Source organism: Callithrix jacchus, chromosome 2 (assembly GCF_049354715.1).
Source record: "Callithrix jacchus isolate 240 chromosome 2, calJac240_pri, whole genome shotgun sequence".
Taxonomy (NCBI): Eukaryota; Metazoa; Chordata; class Mammalia; order Primates; family Cebidae; genus Callithrix; species Callithrix jacchus.
The window spans coordinates 135,618,934-135,644,248 of NC_133503.1; the positions used below are offsets into that span (position 1 = coordinate 135,618,934).

Sequence of the window (25,315 nt, forward strand, 5' to 3'; positions counted from 1 at the left end):
AGCCAGCAAACAATTCTGTGCTTTAAGTATGTATTTCTGTGAATTATGTTTTGTTGACATAAATCATGGGCTTCTTGAATCACAATATTCTCATATTTTCTGTTTAGTCCTCATATCTATATTATTTAGAACATAGCTTCTTAAAGACTCAGATACATTCTAAGTAAACTTCTTTGTAGGAATCAGAAAAGCATTGGTCATACAAGTTTTGTTGCTTTGCCATAATGAAATATTTCCCCCATGCTCTGTCAGTCTATTTGATTTGCTACTTTTTTTCTAATTTCAGGAGCAATTTCTACTTAGTTGACACTTTCTTTTGTCTTAAATTTGACTTAAGCTTAGGAAAGTTTTTAAATAGCTAGGTGGCAGAATTATTAATTCTTAGTTTTTAAATATCAAGGTCATATAAAGTCATACTGTTAGTGTATGCCATTTTAAATCAATATTAGATTTTAACAGATATCCTTTCTTGTTGCTTTGTAAATTATATAAAACTTAGCTTTGCATTTGAATACGGTTTAATCGGAAAGTGTTTAAAAATGCAAATATAACATTATTTTGAGTGTACACTTCATATAATTAATTTCATGGGTGTATTAGAACCAAGTCTCCATTTACCTATTAGCATCATACGATGGTGACGGAGGATCAAATTTTACTTCCTACCTACATTCAAGAGTTTTAAATCTTGAGGGAAGTATAAATACATGGTTCTCACAGTGGTCAGGGCTCTGCCATTTTCTCATTTAAGTTGTAGAAAATCACAACTGACCTCTATTACCCAGCAAAGAAACTTCATGTTGTCTCTGGATGTTTCAGTCATTAAAATCAAGAATTTGGTTCCTAGTAATGGGAGTTAACTGTTAAATTGCATGCAGTAATCCATACATGGTTAAATTTTTTTTAAATGCCTCAATGTAGATAATATTAAACTACCAGCATTTTTGAGGTTGGTGAAATCAAAGAGGAAAATAAGGTACCAACCAACCCTCTTTAGTTTTTATAGTCAAGAGTCTAGAATAAAAATAATTGAGTTGTCAAGGGCTTATAAAGTAACTTCATATTTGTCAGCTTTTCTTGCCTGCAATATTTGAAAACTGGTATCTGAGACATTAGAAGTTTATTTTGTCAAGGTTATGGACCATGACCCATGACACAGCCCTAGGAGGTCCTGGGAACATGTGCCCAAGGTGGTTACAGCTTGGGTTATGTTTTAGGAGACATAAAATATCAACAGTGCATGTGAGGCATACATTGGTTCAGTCCAGAAAAGCAGGAAAACTTGGAAGGGGTGGGAAGTTTACAGGGTCTTTGGTAGATTCAAAGATTTTCTGATTGGCCATTTGTTGAAAGAGTTATCTACAGGCTTAGAATCAATAGAAAGAAGTGGCTGGGTTAAGATAAGGGATTGTGGAGACTAAGTTTCTTTCTTAGGTAGATAAAGTCTCATAGGTGACTGCCCCACCACAGGAAGTAGAAGGCAAATGTTTCTTATACGCATCCTTGAAAGGTTCTAGACTCAGTTTCTTCAGTATCAGAAAAAGACCTGGAAAGGGAAAAGTATTCTCTATAGGAGTAAGTTTCCCCTATAAGAGACAGTTTTACAGGGCCATTTTAAAATATGAAGGAATATATTTTGGCGTAAAACACTTTGGTTACTTTCAGGGCCCTGCTCTCTGCTATGTGATGTTAATAGTAGAGTCAGGTTGGAATTTGGTATCTTCTTGCTATGGAGTCATTTCTGTCAGTCTTAGAATCTCTATTTTAATACTAATGCTTGTCAGCCCAAACCTGAACTCCCATGGGAGGAGAGAGTATAATGAGGCATGCCTGACCCACCTCCATGGTCCAGTCATAGTCTGAACTAGTTTTTCAAGTTGAGTTGAGTCCCCTTGGCCAGGAAGAGGATACATTAAGCCGGTTGTGGGGGGGTGCCTAGAATTTTATTTTTGGTTTACACCTAAATACTTCAAAAAGTAAATCTTGGAGACAGAAGAAAGTTCAGTGATTTTTTTTCAGGTGGGTTCTTCTGTCAGGGAAGGTGGTTAGCTTTTACCAAGATGGTTAAAGGATTGGAAAGACTGTACATTGAATAGTGAAGAAAGAAGATACTTAGATAGCTAATCATATTAACTAAAATAGCCAGTCAAAGAGATGTAACTTAACAAGATACTATGTCAAAAAGATGGAGAGATTCTTACAAATCAATACAAAAACTTTAGGCAGTTCAGTTAAGGGGAAAAACGGCAAAAGATTTGACTGCTCCTTCATAATAAGATGTCCAAATGGGTAATAAACATAAATAAAGGTACTCCATGCTATTAATTATCAGAGATATGCTAATTTAAACCTCAGTGAGATACCACCTTGTACCCACCAGAATGGCTTTAAAAAATAAAACAAACCACCAAGTATTGGTGAGGATGTGGAGCATGCAAGTAATCTCGTACACTGCTGATGGAAGTTGTAAATTGTGCACACACTTGGAAACAATTTTGCAGTATCTACTAAAACTGAGCATAGATGTCCCCCCTACTCAGATGCATATTGAAAATTTGAAAATCTCACAAGTATTGATGTCATAGGTCCATTCATTTTAATTAAGCTCTTTAGGAATAGAGGCCAACCTGTATTTCCTTGAGAAATGGGAAAATTCCCAGCAACCAAGAAAATTTAGAATACCCTACCTGTAAGGAAAGGTGAAATTATATACTTAACTCCAGTGCTCTTTACTGTTAACAAAACTCCAGTCAACTGCCCGCAGCTACAATTAATGTATCCATTTCATCTGATTATTTCTTTTCTCTTATTTGTAATTCCTGTTTATTCATAACTTTTACTCTCCTATCCTATTCTTAGTTTTTGTTTGCTCAGATTGTCATTTTTCTGTTTTTTTGGTTTCAACTGCTAACTGCCTTAATCTCTTAGCATGTCCCAAAGTAAAAAGAAAAATGTCTAATTACCATTTCACACCACATTACTATTGTTAATTATTTAGTTTTAAAGGACGTTTAGGCCGGGCACAGTGGCTCACGCCTATAATCCCAGTACTTTGGGAGGCCGAGGTGGGTGGATCACAAGGTCAAGAGATTGAGACCATCCTGGTCAACATGGTGAAATCCCATCTCTACTGAAAATATTAAAAAAATTAGCGGTCATGGTGGTACATGCCTGTAGTCCCAGCTACTCAGGAGGCTGAGGTTAAACAGGTAGTGGATCAAAGAAGAAATTACAAGGGAGATTAGAAAATACTTAGAGTGGAATAAAAACTTACCAAAACTTAGGGGACACAGTGAAAGCAGTGCTAAGGGGGAAGTATAGCTGTAAACATTTACATTAGTAAACAAGACCTCAGATCAGTGACCTAGCTTTATAAATTAAAAAGGAAAATAATGTAAAGCCAAAGCTAGCAGAAGGAAGGAAATAATAAATAGGTCAACTGAAATCAACAAAATAGAGAATAGAAAAATAATAGAGAAAATCATTGAAACTAAAACTTGATTATTTAAAAAGATCAAGAAGTTTGACAAACCTTTAGCAGAATGGACTGAGGAAAAAAAGAACACTCAAATTACTAACTTCAGGAATTAATATAGAGATGTTATAGAAGTCCTACCTTATCCACAAGGGGATATGTTACAAGACCCCCAGTGGATACCTGAAACACCACAGATGGTACCAAACTCTCCTATATATGTAAATCTTCTTTCCTATGCATGCATACGTATAATAAAGTTTATTTTAGAAATTTGGCACCGTAAGAGATTGCCAACAATGACAAATAATAAAATAGAATGATTATAACAGTAAACTGTAGTAAAAGTTATATGAATGTGAGCACATGTGCGCTCGCTCTGGCTCTCTTCCTCTCTCTCCCTTGTCTCCCCTCTTCTCCCCCTTCCCTCCCTCCCTCCCCTCAAAATGTGTTACTGTGCTATACTCACCTATGTTTGGATCAGAATTTCCTACAAGTAACTAAATCTGTGCACATCAAACCATGGAAAAGAGGGGATTACTGTACTACTGACTGTGCAAAGTAAAAAGAATTGTAAGGCATTACTATGAAAAATTGTATGCCGTAAAATTGGGTAACCTAGATGAAATGGACAAATTTCTGGAAACACAACACTGACCAAGACTAAATCAGAAAGGCTGGGCCCAGTGGCCCTTGCCTGTAATCCGAGCACTTTGGGAGGCAGTGGCAGGTGGATCACTTGAACGCAGGAGTTGAAGACCAGCCTGGACAACATACTAAGACCCCATCTCTACAAAAAATACAAAAATTAGCTGGACTACAGGTATTGTAGTCCCAGCTGCCTGAGAGGCTGTAGTGAGAGGATCCCTTGAGCCTGGGAGGCAGAGGTTGCAATGAGCTGAGATGACACCACTGTACTCCAGCCTGAGTGACAGATAATGAGATACCACCTTAAACCCATTAGGGTGGCTATTATCAAATAAATAACAAGTGTTGGCAAGGATGTGAAGAAATTGGAACCCTACTACTCTGTTGATCGGAATGTAAAACAGTACAGCCAGTGTGGAAAATAGTATGGCAACTTCTGAAACAAATGAAGAATAGAATTAGCATATGATCTACCTGGGTATATACCCAAAAGAAATGAAAGAGCAATCTTGAAGAGAGAGTTATATACCCATCGTCCTGGCATGATTCACAATTGCAAAAACATGGAAGCAACCTGTATATACATAGATGATGAAATAAATAAACAAAATGTGATAACATCCATTCAGTGGAATATCACTCAACCTTAAGAAGAAAATTCTGCCACATGCTACCAAATGATGAGAACACTACGCTAAGTGAAATAAGCCTGTCATCAAAAGATAAATACTGTATGATTCCACTCATATTGGGTGCATAGAGTAGTTGAATTCATAGAGACAGAAAGTAGAATGGTGGTTGCCAGGGACTGGGGAGGGAAAAATGGAGTGTTGCTGTTGAATGGGCATAGACTTTCAGTTTTCAGACTGTAAGCTGAAAAAGTTTTAAGAGATTCCCCTCTGTCATCCACTGTGCATCTCAATAAAAGAGAGTAGGCAAGCTGGCCTCCTGAATCTCCTTCCTGAAAACAACAGGCTAGGCCTTGGGGAAACTCTCCAGAAGCACTATTTTTACTTAAAACAAGATCCCACCAGAAACCTTTTCACATGTGAGTCCTAAAACTAAACCAGAACCCTTTCATACGATTCCTGAAACTGTAAACAGAGACCTTTTCACACGTGAGTCCTAAAACTATGAATCTAAGATTCTTCCACATGTAATATCTAAAGTATAAGCCTGTATAAGGGCTAAACCTCCCTTTGTTAAACGAGCTTGGCTGTTAGGCACCCATGCCACCTTGCTCCCAGCTGAAATAAATTCCTTCCTCCTGTATTCGGTGTCCGAGAGATCCTTTCCCGCGGCCGCTCCTGCTACATTTTTGGTGCGTTGGCTGGGAAGCAAGTCTCAGATAGCAGACACAGCAGATGGTGGGCGGGAAAAAGTCTCTTAGGTGGTTTGCCTAGCCCTGTGGAGCATCCCTGCAGGGGGACTCCTGCTCGCTGGGGTGACGCATCCTGAGAGCGCTCCCAGGCAGTTATTTGCCTGGTGGAAAAGCCTCACCAGAGTGGAGCACTCTTAATGGTTAAGATAGTTCCACTGTTTCAAAACATGTAATATATCCTTATAACAAATACCCACATTCTTAACAATAGCGATACATTCTGAGAAATGCATAGTTTGGTGATTTGTTGTTATGCAGACATCATAGGGTGAATTTACACAAACCTAGATAGTATAGTGTATTGCACATATGATAGAGCATATTGCTCCTAGGCTACAAACCTGTATAGCATGCTATTGTATTGAATATTGTAGACAATTATAACACAATGGTAATTATTTGTGTATTGAAACATAGGGTACAATAAAAATACGATGTTATCCTATGGCACCACCATCATATATGTGGTCTGTCATTGGCAAAAACATTTTGCAGTACATGACTGTACATGACTGTTTGCTAGAACAAAACACTGTTATACCAACACTGTTGTGACACATTTTAAATATTGGATACTAAATGAATATAGAGGCTGATAGTTGAGTGTAATTGTGTTTCTACCACTACCAAGACCTTATTAGCAATGTGTAAACTTGGTCCTAAGAGAATCAGGGAGCAGTAGATACAAAGATATTATGTTATGGAATCAAAAGCCCTGAATTAGAAGTGTAAGAAAAGAAGGTTGAAACCAAGCAGAGAATGGAGGCAACTCTTACAGGCTCTCTACTTCTATGGTACCATATTATATTTGGGCATTTTTTTACTTTGGATGGTCATAAGCAATGTCTTACTGTCTTCTTCCTCTCTAGTATACTTGTGACACTCAGCTTTTTAGCCCTGACTTAGGTAGGTTGTTGCTTAAGACACAGGAACTACAGTTTCTGATAGGTCTTGGTTAATCCTTCCAGCTTCATCTAACTTCAGCATTTTGCCTATTCAGATATTTCTGTAAAGGAAAGTTTATGTCATGGTTCTAGTTTAGTAGAAGAAAATGCCAAGTAAATAACCAAGTCCCATAAATGACCTTCAAATGAATTGTTATATTTTTTTTACTAGTTTTTAAATTATGATACAGGAAAGACTAGGATTTGAAAAAACTCTCTCGTGGTAGTTTATGGGCTAAATTTTGTGAATGTTCTGATTTTCAGCGTGATTTGAGAAAACTATTTTGAGAAAAGCAAATACTGTACTCAGTGAAGTTAATTGTACTGTACATAGGTTTTAGACCATTGAAATATAAAAATCCTGCTTAATACTATTTGAAAATATTTCTTTTAAAATTTATTTGATTCATTTGTTAGTTCAGTTCCTGGAAATCATTGTCAGTTGAGCATTTTCTTATGTGATACATTATAAAGTTAGTTTTCTTGATGAGTTGTGTGTTTTATCTCTCCAACTGGTTCAGCAAGGGACTGTCTTATGTGGTTTCCACTGTAAATTTACATTTGTAGCCCAAGTTCTGGTATTTAGGTTAAGTATAGAGAAGTATAGTTCTAGACAAGCCATATCATTTTAAAGATAAAATGAAGCCTAGGGAAGGTAATAAGTAATGTGTCTAATTGTCTGTTACAGTGATTCAGAAACCCATTTTCTCACTCATATTCTTGTGGGGGTTTTTGTTACACAGTGTAACTTACCTAGTGAGGGACTCATAAGCATTTGAAAGCCTAAATAAATTTTAATATTAATGAGCATGAAATTGTCATGCTAAATTTTATCTCACATAATAATGTTTATATTGACCTGGACAAGCTAAAATTGTTCACATTGCATATTTTATTTGTTTTTTTTTGTGTGTGTTTTTTTACTTCAATTTTAATTTAATTTAATTTTTTTTTTTTTTTTTTTTTTTTTGGTAGAGACTGGCTTTCTCCATTGTTGGTCAGGCTAGTCTCAACCTCCGGTAATCCACCCGCCTCAGCCTCCCAAAGTGTTAGGATTACAGGCTTGAGCCACCGTACCCGGCCCATTGCATATTTTAAATTACAATTTTATTGGTTAAATTTCTTTCTTAGATATTGTGTCTGGCTTCTCATGTTGTTTGCTTTTAAATAATAATATTGAAGTTAAATGTGTGGATGCTTGCAACACAGTCAGCTTATTTGATTTTATTATGGGTTTCAGAATTTTATTTTCAGGAAAATCCTTTATTGTGCCTATGTTAACATCTAATCTTGTATTTTCTCGTTTTCCATAATTAAAATGGAGAGAGACACTGTAGTTTAGGTGGAGGGAGTGGGAGTGAGGAACTGTGACATTAATAACTAGGTAATTTTTGACACCATGAGGAAGTTACTTAATTTTTCTCTCAATTTCTTTGCTGTGCTTCTTGCTACAGAGTGTTATTAGGAAAAAGAAGAAGGTTTTCAAAAGGCAAGTGCTACTTTTTTTTTTTAAAGCCAACCTTTTTGCTATGTTTTATACCACTTTCTTTGGAGGGTAAATAGATGGATGAACAGACTGTGCACAATGATAATGTACAAGTTTATCTTCTACATAATTAAACCAAGCTACTAAATTTAGTTGCAACTTTAAGAGAGTTTTTTGGCATTTTCTTTTTGTTCAAATCCGTTTTTAGGCATTTTATTTAATTGATAACTTTGAACTGTATGTAATTTGAAATGCTTTTCAATGTTCTCAAAAAGTCAAGATCTAAAGTCTAAAGATTACTATATTTGTTTGATAGTAACCTTTGTATCAGCTTTCAACATGTACTGCTATTACTGACCTCCTCTAGTGGCCAAAAGATTGCCATTTAAAAAAATGTTGAAGCTAGTATTGCTGTTAAAAGGAAAAAAAAAAAAAAAAAGGTATGTCCTAATACAACAAAGGTGTAGTCTCATTACTATAGTATTCAGAAGTAGCAGACAATGTTTTATGTAGGAGCTGTTTCAATAAGTGCTTTATCAACCTAAGATACTATTTTACATTCATGCAGAACATGCTTAGGAATGCTGCTTACAAACACTAGCAAATTTGGGAAGGAATTTTTTTGCAAAACAATTTGTATGAGGGATCTTAAACAGAAATGTTGAAATAGAAACATACTACTATAGTAACTATATTTGAATTCCAGATTATTAATTTTGGTAGAATTTGGTGTTTTCAAAATAATGAATTGGTGATTAGAGGTTGAACATGAGTTCACCTTCTTCTTTTGTGTGTGGAAGAGTAAGTGGAATTAAGAAAAAGCCAGCATGCCTTTAAAGTATTGTCCCCAAAAACCATGCCATTGGAATTTTGAAAGCATGTTACAAATTTTAAGAGCATTTAACACTGTATCAGTTATGATCACTGAGTAATTTTTTTCTCATTTTCATTCTTACTTCCTTAACCCTGCTTCACCCTCAAAAAGTAGACCTTATAAATGCAAGTAAAAATTGTCATTTTTCAAAGTGGATATCTTGGGAGGCCAAAGAGATGTGTTAACATATTTTTATCACTTTTCAGAATAGTTTGATAACGTCTCTTCTAGAACTGTTTTTTGGTCCCTATAATACTTTTTAAAGATATTGATGTCTTTGATAATAGATTTGATTTTTGAAAGAAATTGAAAACTAATTCAGAGCCATGTCATATAAAAACAATCAATTTAAGCTCTTCCTTTAATATGATGAGACTTTAATTTTTATTTTAAAATTACCAAAATGATTTGAAATAACTGTATTTTGTGTAATAAATTGCTCTCCATATGGTTATGGTAGGACTATTTGGGAAATTTCACACAATGACAGCATCATTAGCACAATTGTAGATATAACCAGAATGACTAATTTTTAAACAGTGAGGGTGTATTTGTGTGCATATGTGTATTTGTTAAAAACTCAAAATATTTATGTTTATAGTTATTGTAGTTACTGGAATAATGAACCTTCATTATTAAATTGAATAACAATGGAAGTAGGATTCATGAGTGTACTATATTTTCTTTTCTTTTTCTTTTTTTTTTTTTTTTTTTTTAATGAGACAGAGTCTTGCTCTCTTGCCTAGGCTGGAGTACAGTGGTGCAATCCTGGCTCACAGCAACTTCTGCCTTCCACATTCAAGCAGGTCTCCTGCCTCATCCTCCCAAGTAGCTGGTATAACAGGCATGCACCACCACACCCAGCAATTTTTTGTCTTTTTAGTAGAGATAGGGTTTCACCATGTTAACCATGCTGATCTCAAACTTCTGACCTCAGTAATTCACCCTCCTTGGCCTCCTAAAGTGTTGGGATTACAGACATGAGCCACCATGCCTGGCCTGTTTTCTTTTTCATTGGAATTATTTATACAATATATAATGGAACTTACTTAGATGAAATTTTATTAGACTTCCAAGTGCAAGTGTTCCAAACTGTAGCCTCCACATTTATTTGTTACCGATTACTTAAAATGTGTTCCATCGATTTTGCTGCATTGGAGTCTTGTTTTATCATGTCTTTTTTGAAAGATGATGTTACCTGTTTTGAAATAGTGGAACTTGAAGAAATACATAAGGGTATAAGGCAGATAGTGAAGACATCTTTAGTAAAGTATTTAATGTTTATATTTTATTTTAAGATTATGTTAAAAATCAGTAGTTTTAATTTGCTCTAAGGCTCACTGATATGGATATGGATAGGGTAGATTCATTTGGATTTAAACTTCAGACTGGGCTGGGTGCAGTCGTTCCTGGCTGTAATCCTAGGACTCTGAGAGGCCAGGGTAGGAGGATCACTTGAGCCCAGCAGTTGAGACCAGCCTTGACAACATAGTGAAACTCTGTCTTTAAAAAGTAAAAAATAAAAATAAGGCCAGGTGCAGAGGTTCATGCCTGTAATTTCAGCACTTTGGGAAGCCAAGGCAGGTAGATCACGAGATCAGAAGTTCAAGACCAGGCTGACCAACATGGTGAAATCCCATCTCTACTAAAAATACAAAAATTAGTTGGGCATGGTGGCGCTCTCCTGTAATCCCAGCTACTCAGGAGGCTGAGGCACGGTAATCACTAGAACCCAGGAGGCGAAGGTTACGGTGAGCCAAGATGGTGCCACTGCATTCCAGCCTAGGCAACAGAGTGAGACTCTGTCTGTAAATAAATAAATAAGTAAATAGCTGGGCATCTTGCTGCATGCCATTAGTCCCACCATGCAGCATATTTGGGAGGCTAAGGTGGGAAAATTGTCTGAGCCTGGGAGATCAAGGCTGCAGTGAGCCATGACTGCCGCTGCACTCCAGCCTGGGTAACAGCAAGACCCTGTCTCAAAAGAAAAAATATATATATTCAAACTGTTGAGTTCTGAATATTTTCAAATAAATGTCCAAAATGTGTGTTTATAAATTTGGATAAGTTGTAGGGGATATTATATTTAAAAGGGCAGTTCAGATTTTGCTTAGAAATGAATCACACAAAGGTGTCTGAGTTAAGTAATTTCTGAAATATCTTATATTTTTATCCATTACAGAGAAATTCTTCTTTTAATTGTAGTCTTCCATATTTAAATCTAATTTTAAAAAAATTAAATAAAGCCAGGCATGGTGGCTCACACCTGTAATCTTGGCACTTTGGTAGGCCAAGGCAGGCAGATCACTAGAGGTCAGGAGTTTGAGACCAGCCTGGCCTACATGGCCAAACCCTGTCTCTACTAAAAATACAAATATTAGCCCAGGATGGTGGCGCATGCCTGTAGTCCCAGCTGCTTGGGAGACTGAGGAACAAGAATTGGTTGAACCCAGAAGGTGGAGGCTATAGTGAACTGAGATCATGCCACTCCACTCCAGCCTGGGTGATGGAGCGAGACTCCACCTCAAAAAAAAAAAAAATGGGAAACTTTTACCAAAACCGGTATAAGAAATAGAGTACCACACTTACAAGGTTAGCATTGTGTCTCAAAAGAGAAAAGGAACAACTAGAGCCATTTTAGGTAAAGGACTTAACATGATACCTTTGCTCTAGGAATTTTAATACACCTCATTCTTTCATAAGAACTTTTCACACAGAGATCTGCCACTGCCCTAGCTGGCATGCATGCATGCACAGACCCCCTACAGGTACACAAATGTATGAGGATACCTGCGGGTACACTTCTGGTGTGCACACCAATGAGGACCCCCACTGCCCTACCTGTGCACATGTGCAAGGTAAGAGAGCCACTACCACCTTACCAGAGTGTGTTGGCTAGCAGCCTCTATCAGAGTGTTCTTACCAGCAGACTGGGAGCACCTTGTCCCTCCAGCACAGCAGGTGCTTAATCTCTAGTGGCTAGACAGTAATCCTGGTCTCAGCCCCCTAGGATTAGAACACATCGCTAGGAATGCTGAACTAAGCCTTGGCCCCCCTAAAGTATCCAGAAAATGAAGCCAATCAATTAAACCCAACTTATACCACAGTTTCTCAAGAGCCTCAAACAATATTAAAAAAAAAAGAAAGCCCTGTCCAAAAGACAGAAGATTCAAAGATTAAGGGAACACCAGCCCACAAAGTTGAGAAAGAATTAGCACAAGAAGTCTAGCAAGTCTAAAAACCACACTAGCTCCCCAGCAATGGCTCTGAACCAGACTGAAATGGCTAAAATGATAGATATAGAATTCAGAATCTGGATGGCAAGGAAGGTCATTGACAAATAAGAGAAGGTTGAAATGAATTCCAAGGAACATAGTAAAACAGTCCAGAAGTTGAAAGATGATGTAGCCATTTTAGTAAAAAAAACAAACAAAACTTCTAGAAATGAAAAATTCACCACAGGAATTTCAGAACACAGTGGACATATTAATAACAGAAAAGACCAAGCTGAGGATAGAATATCAGAGCTTGAAGACCACTTATTTGAATCTGTGCAGACAGACAAAAATGAAAGAGATAGAATTTTAAATAATGAACAAAACCTCCAAAAAATATGCCTACATCAAGAAGTTAGAATGATCTCAAATATGCAGCCTGACATCACCATGATGAACTAGAAAAACAAGACCAAACCAACCCCAAAGCTAGCAGGAGAAAAGAAATAAAATGCAAGCTGAACTGAATGACACTGAGACGTGATCTATGCAAAAGATCAACAAAATGAAAATGTGGTTCTTTGGAAGAGTAAATAAGATTGATAGACTGCTAGCTAGACTACTAATGAAGAAAGCAGGATTCAAGTAAGCACAATTAGAAATGCCAAAGATGACATTACCACCCATCCCACAGAAATACAACAAACCCTCAGAGGTTACTACAAACACCTCTATGCACAAAAACTAGAAAACCTAGAAACAGATGAATTCCTGGAAACATAAACCTTCCAAGGTTTGACCAGGAAGTAACTGAAATTTTGAACGGACCAATAACAAGTTCAGAAATGGAATCAGTAATTGAAAAAAAAAAAAAAACTACCTATCAGAAAAAGCCCTGGACTGTATGAATTCATAGTTCTATTCTGCCAGACATATAAAGAAGAATTGGTACCAATGCTACTGAAATTATTCTGAAAAAAAAAAAAAAAATCAAGGAGTACATGTTCCTCACTAATTCATTTTATGAGGCCAGCATCATTCTTACACCAAAACCTGGTAGAGACACAACAAAAAACAAAAACTTCAAGCAATATCTCTGATGAACTTAGATGCAAAAATCCTCAGCAAAATAACAAATTGAATATAGCAGCACGTCAAAACACCACCACAATTCAGTAGGCTTTATTCCTGGAATGTAAGGTTTTTTCACCATATACAAATCAATAAATATGATGCATCAGATAAATAGAACTTGAAACAAACAAAAAAAAAAAACATAGTCTCAATAGACACAGAAAGGCCGTAGATAAAATTCAACATCTCTTCATGATAAAAAAAAAAAAAAAAAGGAAAATTCAAAAAACTAGGCATTGAAGGAACATACCTCAAAACAATACAAGCCATCTTTGACAGACCCGCAGCCAGTGTAATACTGGACAGGCAAAAGCTGGAAGTACTCCCTGTGATTACCAGAAGACAAGGATGTTCACTTTCACCACTCTTATTGAACATAATACTGGAAGTTCTTAGCCAGAGCAATGAGGCAAGAGAAAGAAATAAAAGGCATCCAGATTGGAAAAGAGGAAGTCAGACTATCTTCACAGACAATATGATTCTATTCCTAGTAAACCCCATAGTCTCTGCCCAAAGGCTCCTAGAACCAATGAACAACTTCAGGGTACAATATCTATGTACAAAAATCAGTACCAGAGGCCAAGCACTGTGGCTTATGCCTGTAATTCCACCCCTTTGGGAAGCTGAGGCAGAAGGATCACTTGAGCCCAGGAGTTGAAGAGTAGACTGAGCAAAAAGAGTGAGGCCCTGTCTCTACAACAAATCAAAAAATTAGCTGGGTGTGGTGGCATGCACCTGTAGTTGTAGCTACTCTGGAGGTTGAGGTAGGAGGACCACTGGAGCCCAGGAAGTTGAGGTTGCAGTGAGCTATGATCACACTGCTGCACTCCAGCCTGGGTGACAGAGTGAGACCCTATCTCGATAAAACAAAAGTCAGTACCATTTCTATATACCAGTAACGTCCAAGCTGAAAGTCAAATCAGGGATGCAGTCCCGTTCACAGTAACCACCTAGTAATACAGCTAACTAGGTAAGTGAAAGATCTCTACAGTGAGAATTATAAAACACTATTGAAGGAAATTGGAGACAACACAAACAAATGAAAAAAACATTTGGTGCTTATGGATAGGCAGAATCAATGTTGTTAAAATTGCTATAGTGCCCAAAGCAGTTTACAGATTCATTGCCATTCCTATCAAACTGTTAATATCTTTTTTCACAAAAATTAGAAAAAACTATTTTAAAATTCATATGGTACCAATAAAAGTCCCAAATAGAGCAATCCTCAACAAAAAGAACAAAGCCAGAGGTATCACACTGCCTACTTTTAAACTATATTACAATATTGCAGTAACCAAAACAGCATGGTACTGGTACAAAAACAGACACATGACCAATGAAATAGGTTAGATAACCCAGAAATAAAGCCTCAGAGCCACAACCATCTGTTCTTCAAAAAAGTTGACAAAAACAAGCAATAGGGAAAAGGCTTTCTATTCAATACGTGGTAGTAGTATAACAGACTGACCATATGCAGAAGATTGAAACTGGATGCCTTTCTCTCACCTTGTACAAAAATTAACTCAAGATGGATTAAAGATTTAAATATAAGTTCTAAAACTATGAAAACCCAAATAGAAAATCTAAGACATACTGTTCTAGGTATAAGCCTTGGCAAAGATTTCATGAGGAAGTCTCCAAAAGCAATTGCAACAAAAACAAAAATTGATGAATGAACCTAATTAAACTAAAGAGCTTTTGCATAGCAAAAGAAACTATCAACAGAGTAAACAGACAACCTCCAGAAAGGGAGAAAGTATTTGCCAACTATGTATCCAACAGAGGTCTGCTATCCAGAATATAAGGAACTTAAATCAAGCAAAACTCAACCCCATTAGAAGATGGGTAAAGGACATGAACAGACACTTCTCAAAAGACATTCATGCTGCCATCAAGCATATGAGAAAGGTTTCAATATCCCTGTTCATGAGAGAAATGTAAATCAGAACCACAGTGTGATACCATCTCACTAATCAGAATGACTATTAAAAATTCAGAAAATAACAGATGTTGGTGAGGTTACAGAGAAAAAGGAATGCTTATATATACACTGTTGGTGGGAATGTAGTTTGGTGATTTCTCAAAACAGAACTACCATTTGGCTAGCAATCTCATTACTGCATATATATCCAGAGGAATATAAATCATTCCCCCATAAAGACATATGTTCATCACAACACTGTTCACAATAGCAAAAACATGGCATGAACCTAAATGCCCATCAGCAATAGACTGGATAAATAAAGTGAGGCACATATACCCCCCATGGAATGCTACACAGTCATAAAAAGGAATGAGATCATGTCTTTTGCAGTAACATGGATGAAACTGGAGGCCCTTATCTTTAGCAAACGAATGCAGGAACATAAAAAATAGTGCACATTTTCATTTTTAAGTGGGAGCTAAATAATGAGAACACATGGACCAAATCATGGAGCTTATTTAATAAGTTTTATTTCCAACATTAGCTCTAATTAGTTCATTTCCAACCCCATAACCCATGGAGAGAATCAAATGGGTGATGCCAACAGTTCCTGCTCCTCTGTCATAGGAGCCAGGCAGAGCCCACGTAGCAGGGCCACTGAAGCATGATACATCCAAAGTACTGCCTGAGCTCCCTCTGCCCTCTGGACACTGTTCAGTGTAGTAAGTCTGGAGTGGGTGCTAATTCGCTTCATGAAATGGATGCAGCTGGAGACCATTATCCTAAGTGAATTGACACAGGAACAGAAAACCAAATACCACCATGTTCTCACTTAAAAGTGGGAGGTAAACATTCTGTACACATGGACACAAAGAGGGAAACAATAAGTACTGGGCCCTACTTGAGGATAGAGAATGGAAGGAGGGTGAGGGACAAAAAAATGCCTGTCAGGTACTATGCTCACGTCCTAGCTGATGAAATTATTTTACACCTAACTCCAGCAACATATAATTTACCCATGTAGCAAACCTGCACATGTACTACCTGAACCTAAAATTAAAATTGAAAAAGAAAGAATAAGCCTTTGTTTGTTTGAGGTAGTCTTATTGTGTCGCCCAGATTGGAGTACACAGTGGCACAATCTTAGCTCAGTGCTATCTCGAACTCCTGGGTGCAAGGAATCCTTCTGCCTCAGCCTTCCAAGTAACGGGATTACAGGACCACACCATGATGCCCTGCTAACTTTTCAAAAAATTTTTGTGGAGATGGTGTCTTGCTTTATTGTTCAGGCTAGTCTTGAACTCCTGGGCTTAAGCAGTCCTCCAGCCTTGGCCTCCAAAGTGCTGAGATTACAGGCACGAGCCACTGCACCTAGTCAAGAACTCTTTATTGCTGTAATTAGAATTCCTTTTTGCTGTGATTCTGTTACATTGAAACAGGCTTACATTTTTTTCTTTATCAACTTTATTGGGGTACAATTTACATTCTTAAAAGCACCCATTTTAATTGTACAGTTTGAGTTTTGACAAATGTAGTCTACACTTCCACATTTTCTTCTACCTCTTTGTATTTGGTGCCTCCGTTCTATTCTGGCCTGCTTTTGTTTGTCATAGATTTGTTTTTTAAAAAAATCAGTTTCCTTGAGGGATAATTTACATACTATAAAGTACATCCTTTTGGTTACCTTTTCATTAATCATTTTTCTGTCACCAGAACATTTATTTTCCTTCACCACTAAGACATTGCTTAAAGATGTAGAGTCATGTAAGTCTCAGAGAAGAGCTTTGATTCCACCTTGTCTTAAAATTATATGTAATTTGTTAGTCAATTCAGAGTTGAGAACATATCGAAGTACTTTTTATAGATAGAATGTTTTATAAGCAAGCATTATTAAAAAGTGTGACCTATTTATTTTGGCAGCTGGTAGGTGTTGGTTTGAAACTTAAGAGGCCACTTGTTTTCATAGGGATGAGTTCCTAGTGTCTGCTTGAAGATGTCCCTTTCTTCGTTCATGAGCTGTTTTGTTATTTTAGTTATAGATTCCTTCCCCTCCTTTGCTCTTCTTCCTTCTCACCCTCCACCCCGTTTTTTTGTTTTTGTTTTTGTTTTTTAACCCAAACCCATCCAATTATTGATGTTGGCGGTAGGGACAGGTTTGCTCCTCCTTTGAGGTGGTTACTGTTGTATGTTGTACCTTCATGGAATTGTCCCACTTTGCTACTATTCTTTGCCATTGTTACTATACTTCTGTTCTCTACTATTCTTTTTATCCTTGCTTTTCTTTTTCATTTTTTCTTACATTTGGATGATCTTATATAGTTTCTGATAGCTTTTCAGCACTTAACAGGAACCAAACTTTATGGTGACTATGGGCTCTTACTGTTTCAAAGTAATATAGAGGATGGCAGACTGTTTTGGGTTTACTTGTTTGTTTAAGAGACAGGATCTTCTTGCTCTGTCACCTAGGCTTGAGTGTAGTGGTGTGATTATAGCTTACTACGGCCATAAACACCTGGCCTCGGACTATTCTTCTGCCTCAGTCAAGTACCTGGGACTGGAGGCACGAGCCACCACACTGGTCCAAGGATTGTTTAAAGAATTCCAGGATATTTTGGGCAGGCGGGGTGGCTTATGCCTGTAATCCCAACACTTTGGGAGGCTGAGGTGAGTGTATCACCTCAGGTCAGGAGTTCGAAGACCAGCCTGGCCAACATGATGAAACTCTGTTCCTACTAAAAATACAAAAATTAGCTGGAAGTGGTGGCAGTCACCTGTGATCCCAGCTACTCGAGGCTGAGGCAGGAGAATTGTTTGAATACAGGAGACGGAGGTTTCAATGAGCCGAGATCACACCACTGCACTCCAGCCTGGGCAAGACAGAGCGAGACTTCTCTCAAAAAAACAATGATAATAATAATTAATTCAGTTTCTGTTTAGAAGTTTTCAAGATCTCAGATAACCTGAATTTTTTTTTTTAAATTTTTTATTGGATTATAGGTTTTGGGGTACATGAGCAGAGCACGCAAGACAGTTGCGTAGGTACACACATGGCAATGTGCTTTGCTTTTCTTCTCCCCTTCACCCACATTTGGCATTTCTCCCCAGGCTATCCCTCCCCACCTCCCGATAACCTGAATTTTATGTACTGTAGGTTGGAGGTGGAGGTAGGGGTAGGGATAGTTTTTGACAAAAAGACTATTAGTCTGAGAAGTGGAAAATCCAGAGGTTACTGTAAGATCCTAGATGGTCAGAATACAGAATTTCTATCACTTAGTATAATGTAGGACTTATAAACATTTCTTTTCTGGATAAAGATAATAAAGATGAGAGATTATTTGGAATAAGAAACAAAATGTGATTCTCATACAAATATAAGGCCAATCTACCTTGAAGAGATAATAGGGAACACAAGGGAAGATTTTTGGAATACAGCTTTAGTTCTTTAAGTTTAGGTACCATTAGGTCCTCTGCAACTTTAAATGAATTTAAGGTTAATGAATTAAAAATTTGGTTGTAAAGCCCAGTCTCGGTTAATGAGAGCTCGTTTCCTTTCCTTCTTGGTGTTGATTATAATCTTTGCCTTTTGTAACTATTTTTTAAAATTAATGTGTGCTCAGAGTCTCCTCTCTTTTTTGTAAATTTGCTTTCTTCCGTTTTGTTACAAATTGCCTATTGGTTTATTATTTTTTTAATTGACTCCAGAAGCTCTGAGATCCTAGAATATTAAAGTTAAGATAAATGAAGTGATACTACCAGTAAAATGTTTAGAACTAGTGCTAATATCATTTACATAAAAATGAGGGCATAAAGATTTTATTTATTAAACCGTAGAAGCTTAGTATTCTTATAGCTAAAAAGAATATTATTAATGAGAAAAATATCATGGCTAAACCAACAGCTGTATAGGAAATGTAATGTATTTTCAGGAATTGGAGCACAGAGGATTTAAAATGTGAATGGATATATTTTTCATAACACATCGTATATAATTTTGTTTCCTAATATTAATGTTGAAATTTATGTAACTTAAAATTTTTGTCACCATAACTTTGATACTAAAAATAGATATTATTTTACCTCGTTTATTGAGTAGAATTAAAATTAAATACAATGTAGTTTTTTGTTCCTTTAAGTATTAAAAAAAAGTAATGTTTACCAAACCTAGGGTTTTTTTCCCCATTCAAATGAAGGAAACTGTTCAATATAATTACCTATCTAGAACCATAATAGTTAAGAGGAGCAGGATTGAAATCAATCAGTCAAACTATAATAGATATGATATCATATATTGTCAAAGGATGTATTACTGATGCCTCCTTGGTTTTTCCACACAAGCATATTAATTGACTGGTTTTTTTGTTTTGTTTTGTTTTTGAGACAGAGTCTTACTCTGTCACCCAGGCTGGAGTGCAATGGCATGATCTCAGCTCAGTGCAACCTCCATTTCCTGGGTTCAAGAGATTCTCCTGCCTCAGCCGCTTGAGTAGCTGGGATTACAGGCACTCACCACCACATCTGGATAGTTTTTGTATTTTTAGTAGAGACAGGATTTCACCATTTTGACCAGGCTGATCTTGAACTCCTGACCTCAAGTGATCAACCCGCTTTGGCCTCCCAAAGTGCTGGGATTACAGGCATGAGCCACTGCTCCCGACCCAATTCACTGTACTTTTAAAAAGTAACAGTGGAAAATAATCAGAGATCCAAAATACCTGGTATTCCAGTTACTTGGAAGTTCAAATGTTTAATTCCTTTGTCTATATTGTTATATTGTTACATTTGTATTAGAGAAGGTAAAATATAAAATTGATGCTCTGAAGAGTACCATTCCCATCAATTATCTTTCATGGAATTACTTAACAGACTAGCAAAATTGGAAACTTTGTGCCATGAACTGTTGAGGTGCATCAACGATACAAGCTGCTTCCAGAAATACCTAAGTCCAGTAGTAATAACAAAACACAAACTATTTTAAGTGAATGGCAAATGTTATCATTGTGATGTGTTAACAATGGGTGAGAATACATAAAATTTGCCATTTTGACCACTGTTAAGTATACAGTCCGTGGTATTAAGTATATTCATACTGTTTTTCAACCATCACCATCCTCCATCTTCAGAACTTTTTTATCTTCCCCAGCTGAAACTCTTAGGTCCATTAAATAGTAACTCCCCATTCTTCTTTTCCCTGCCCCTGTTAACAATTATATTCTACTTTCTGTCTATGATTCTGACTACTTTAGTTTTCCTATTATTAAACAGTCTTTTTGACCACTACCCTAGCACATAGTAGGTATTCAATAAATTTCTTAATTAAATGTCAATTAGGAATTGAAAGGCATTGCTTATGTCAGTGGATTGACTATGGATCTTATGTCCACCAAAACTGCCTGTTATTGTTACAATAACCTTGTTAATTCATAGGAAACCTTTTGTTTTCTCAAGTATTTTTTATTTAAAATTTTTTCACCTAGTTTACTTTTTTTATTAGACTGAATCTGGATATGGATCTGAGTCCAGCTTGCGTCGACATGGCTCAATGGTGTCACTGGTATCTGGAGCAAGTGGCTATTCTGCAACATCCACTTCTTCATTCAAGGTGTGTAGTTAATGGATGCCTTAAGTTAAAGCAACATAAATTGATTTTAGTAGTGGATGTGTGAAAGGAACATATTTGATAATTTTTTGAACAAATTTCAATATAATTTATTTGAACTTATTAGAGAAGTACTTCTTAAGGTATAAAATAATAACTCATACAAATGAACACGTGTAACTGATTTTATTTTATTCATTCATTGTAAACTATTTAAAAAAACTGTTTCAAAGGAAAATCTGAAGAATACTGAAATGATTTGCGAATGTGTGCAAAATTGGTTAATATCCTCAGATTAATAGTCAATGCCTCTGTACCAAACAAAATTTATTTGCATCTCTATGAACAAGAATTATTTATACTACTCAGTTTTCTACTAAAACAGTTGTAAAATAGCTCAAATACAATGAAAGGCAAAAATGTCTGTATGATCAAACAGTACCCTCCCAAGGGTAGCATATATAACAAGTCACCATTACTTTGAAAGGACACTAGTAATATTTTTGCCCATTTCAAAGTCTTTCACAGTTGTTTCTCACAGTTTGTTTAATTTGAAAATATCAAATGTTATATTAGCAGACTGTCAGGTATTAATGCTTTCTTATTTTTTATAAAAAATAAGGCTTATCATTTATAAGATTATCACTCATAAGTGGCTTATCACTATCAAGACAGTAGATTAAGTTTCAAGCCTATTCCTAGAAATACTATACTAAACTAAACAGCTCTCCTTATCCCATGCCCTCAGTAATAAGGTGCAGACCTTAAAGGTTGATGAAATACCATAGGACCAAATATAATCCAGTTTCATTTTACTTGAATTACATCCCCCTATTTTGTGTTTTGCAGAAAGGCCACAGTTTACGAGAGAAGTTGGCTGAAATGGAAACATTTAGAGACATCTTATGTAGACAAGTTGACACACTACAGAAGTACTTTGATGTCTGTGCTGATGCTGTCTCTAAGGATGAACTTCAAAGGGATAAAGGTTAATTAGGCTATTACCACTATTTTTACTTGGAGAATGAATGGATTAAAAGCCTCTTGATCTCAAAGGGTAATGTCTTTAAGTGATAAAGGTGTATTTATAGCCATTTTTGCTGCAAACCCACAGCATAACAGATTTCAGTGTCCTTGTAACTTGAGTACTTCAGATACACATACTAATTCATTTTGATCATCCATACCAGATTCCATTGAATATCTTTATTGTATTTATTTACTTTTTTATCGAGACATGGTCTCATTCTGTTGCCCAGGCTGGAGTGCAGTGACGCGATCATAGCTCACTGCAGCCTTGAACTCCTGGCCTCAAGCAGTCCTCCCACCTCAACCACCCAAGTAGCTAGAACTACAGCTAGGGCATCACCACAGCCAGCTAATATATTTTTCTATTTTTTATGGAGACGGGGACTCACTATGTTGGTCAGGCTGGTCTTGAACTCCTGACATCAAGCAGTCTTCTCACCTCAGCCTCCCAAAGTGTTGGGATTATAGGCATAAGCCACCACACCAGGCAAAGATTTTCAAGTGTTACTCTTTATTCCATTTTTTTAAAATGGCATCTATTATCTTGGTAATATGGAGCATTTCATATTATTATTATTGTGTCTGATAAATTTACCCCATGATGAGCCTCAGAGATAAGCATTTGTTAAATTCTTCAAATTTGGAATCAACCAGTTGATCTCTTTTTCTCCCTCTTGCCCTCTTGTTTCTCTTTTTCTCACTCTCCTTTCTGTCTTTTCCTCTCTCTCTTAATCTCTCTCTTTCTCTGCCCTTTTTCTCATAGAAGAAGAAAACAGTAATAGAAATGAAAATAATAATTTTATGTACATTTAAAAATAATTTTATTGATGCCAGGCACGGTGGCTCACGCCTGTAATCCTAGCACTTTGGGAGGCCAAGGCAGGTAGATCACAAAGTCAGGAGATCAAGACCAGCCTGACCACCATGGTAAAACCTCCTCTCTACTAAAAAAAATTTAAAAAATTAACAGGGCATGGTGGCAAGTGCCTGTAATCCCAGCTGTTCTGGAGGTTGAGGCAGGAGAATTGCTTGAACCCAGGAGGCAGAGGTTGCAGTGTACCAAGATCGTGCCACCTCACTCCATCCTGGGCTATAGAGCAAGACTGTCTCAAATAATAATAATAGTAATTTTATTGAGTTTTTATTTAAAAAAAAAAACAAGGTATCTTCAGTTAACTTTTAGTGTTAGGTTTATAGTTTAACTTTCCTTTGTTGGGTCTGAAAACACTGTTGATGTTAACATTGTTCTTCAGCTTTTCACATAATTTGTTGTGATGACAAAAATGAACTACTGTACCATAATTACCATATAGGACTAAGTTCATCCCCAGTATAACTAGGTTGCTTGACGTGGTTTCATTTCTCAGTCTTATTAAATTGTGTTTGATCTGGATCCAAGTTCTTTTTGTCTTCTCTATTCTATATTCCCTTTTCTGCCTTCTTTGGATTAAGTTTTCTTTTTTTTTTTTTTTTTTTTTTTTAATAATTCCACTTTTTCTCCTTTGTTCGCTTTTTAACTCTTGGTTTTGTTATCTTAGTGGCTACTTTAAAGTTTATAGTTTACATATTTAACTTACTACAGTCTACCTTCAAGTAATATACCACTTTGTGTGTAGTATCAGAACCTTCCAAAAATATATTTTTCTCCTCACTCCTAAGTTGAGACTCTACTGATATCTCACCAATTCTCTGTGAATTATTAGGTTTTCCAGTCTGCATTGTAAGGCAGATACTTTTCCCTGCTCCCATGTATGCTTCAGGTACTGTTTCTTAGAATCCTTTAAGAAGGTTCTATCCCTCGCCTTTGTTGTTTGCTCAGTTGCACGTGCTATCAGTACTCTGCAAAACTCAGGGGTAGCCTTCTGCCGATCTCCAGCATTCTCTGTTCAGTTCTCTCCTCTCCAGTACTCTGCCTTGTGAACGACTTCTAGTTGCCTTTGTCTCTAGACGCTCAGCTTCATCTCCTCATTACAGGGAATCTACAAGTCTCCTCCTGGGTTCCCTGTGCTTACTGTATAGTTTGGAAACTCCTAAAACAATGAGCTAGAGCAGTCATAGAGCTCACTTCATTTGTTTCCTATTAGGGATCATTGACCTTTGTTGTCTGGTAGCCAGTGTCTTGAAAAGCATTGTTTCATATATTTTGTCCAGTTTTTTCAGTTTTACGTTAGAGACTAAATTCAGTACCTGTTATTTCATCTTGAACAGAAGCTGATATCCATATTCCTCTTAAAGTTCTCAATTTTGTGTAAATTTAGTAGCCTGGAAGTTATTTTCTATTTGATTGATTGATTGACTGACTGACTGATGTAGTAGACAGAGTCTCTTTCTGTTGCCCAAGCTAGAGTGCAGTGGAATGTTCCTAGCTTCCTATAACCTTGAACTCCTGGGCTCACCTCCCAACTAGCTAGGACTACAGGCATACAACATCACAGCTGGTCAGGTTTTTTTGTTGAGTTGAGGTCTCGCTATGTGGCCCAGGCTGGTCTTAAACTCCTGGCCTCAAGGGATTCTCCCACCTCAACTGCCCAAAGTACTAGAATTACAGGCTTGAGTCATTGTGCCTGGCCTTGAAGTTCTTTCTGTTTGTTAATGTAAAAACTTATATTGAAATTTTTGGTTCATTAATGTGTGATTTTTTTTTTCCTCCAAAAATTAAAAAACACTTGAAGTTCTGTTTCTCCTTCATTAAAAAAGGATACCTTTTAATCAATTTAAACATTACATGTTAGCTTTATTATGCTTGCAAATAGCCCTTTAAAGAAAAACAAGACACATATAGATTATGATGCCTTATTTATCTTTTAATGGTTCATACCAATAGCGTATAGTATTGGAAGGACAAAAGTGATGGTGAAAAAAGTAGAAGTTGGGATGCAGTGATAACCATGTTGTGTAGGTGATTTGAAAAATAATATTAGACATTACAGTGAATCTTTTCTGCTACATGTTTAAATAAATAGCAAGAATGTAGACTAATGTATAAGTTTGCTAGGACTGCCATAACAAAGTACCACAGACTTGGTGGCTTAAACAACAGATTTATTTTCTCACAGTTCTGAGATAAAGGTATTATTAGCAAATTGGTTTCTTCTGAGGGCCAAGAGGGGAAGACCTATTCCAGGCCTCTCTCCTTGGCTTATAGGTAGCCATGTTCTCCCTGTGTCTTCACATCATCATCTTTCCCTTTGTATGTGTCTATGTCCAAATTTCCTCTGCATATTGTATAGTCATACTGGATTATTGCCCATCCTAATGACCTCATTTTAACTTAACTACTGCTTTACATACCTTGTCTCCAAATAGCCATATTCTGAGGTACTGGGGGTTAAATACTTCAACATAGGAATTTCTGAGATACAATTCAGCCCATAACTGATTTCCCTATAAATGATATTTATGAGATACTGATTGATCGACTGATCTTTTGATTTTTATTTATTTATTTTTTGAGACAGGGTCTCCCTCTGTCACCCAGGCTAGAATACAGTGGCACAATCTTGGCTCACTGTAACCTCCGCCCCTAGGCCCATGCAATCCTCCCACCTGAGCCTCCCCAAGTAGTTGGGACTACAGGTGTGCACCACCATGCCAAGCTAATTGTTGTGT

At 36.7% G+C, this 25,315-nt stretch overlaps 1 protein-coding gene across 5 annotated transcripts in view; it reads left to right on the forward strand.

Annotated features, from left to right (window-relative positions):
* The window catches only part of CERT1 (ceramide transporter 1), a 133,093-nt gene that overhangs the window by 50,608 nt on the left and 57,170 nt on the right, over positions 1 to 25,315 (forward strand). For all 5 annotated transcript variants that reach the window (XM_035291387.3, XM_035291389.3, XM_035291388.3 and 2 more), the window contains exons 4-5: positions 20,573 to 20,680; positions 21,527 to 21,665. In XM_035291387.3, coding sequence (XP_035147278.1) covers positions 20,573 to 20,680; positions 21,527 to 21,665 — 247 coding nt within the window. The remainder of the gene's footprint in view (positions 1 to 20,572; positions 20,681 to 21,526; positions 21,666 to 25,315) is intronic.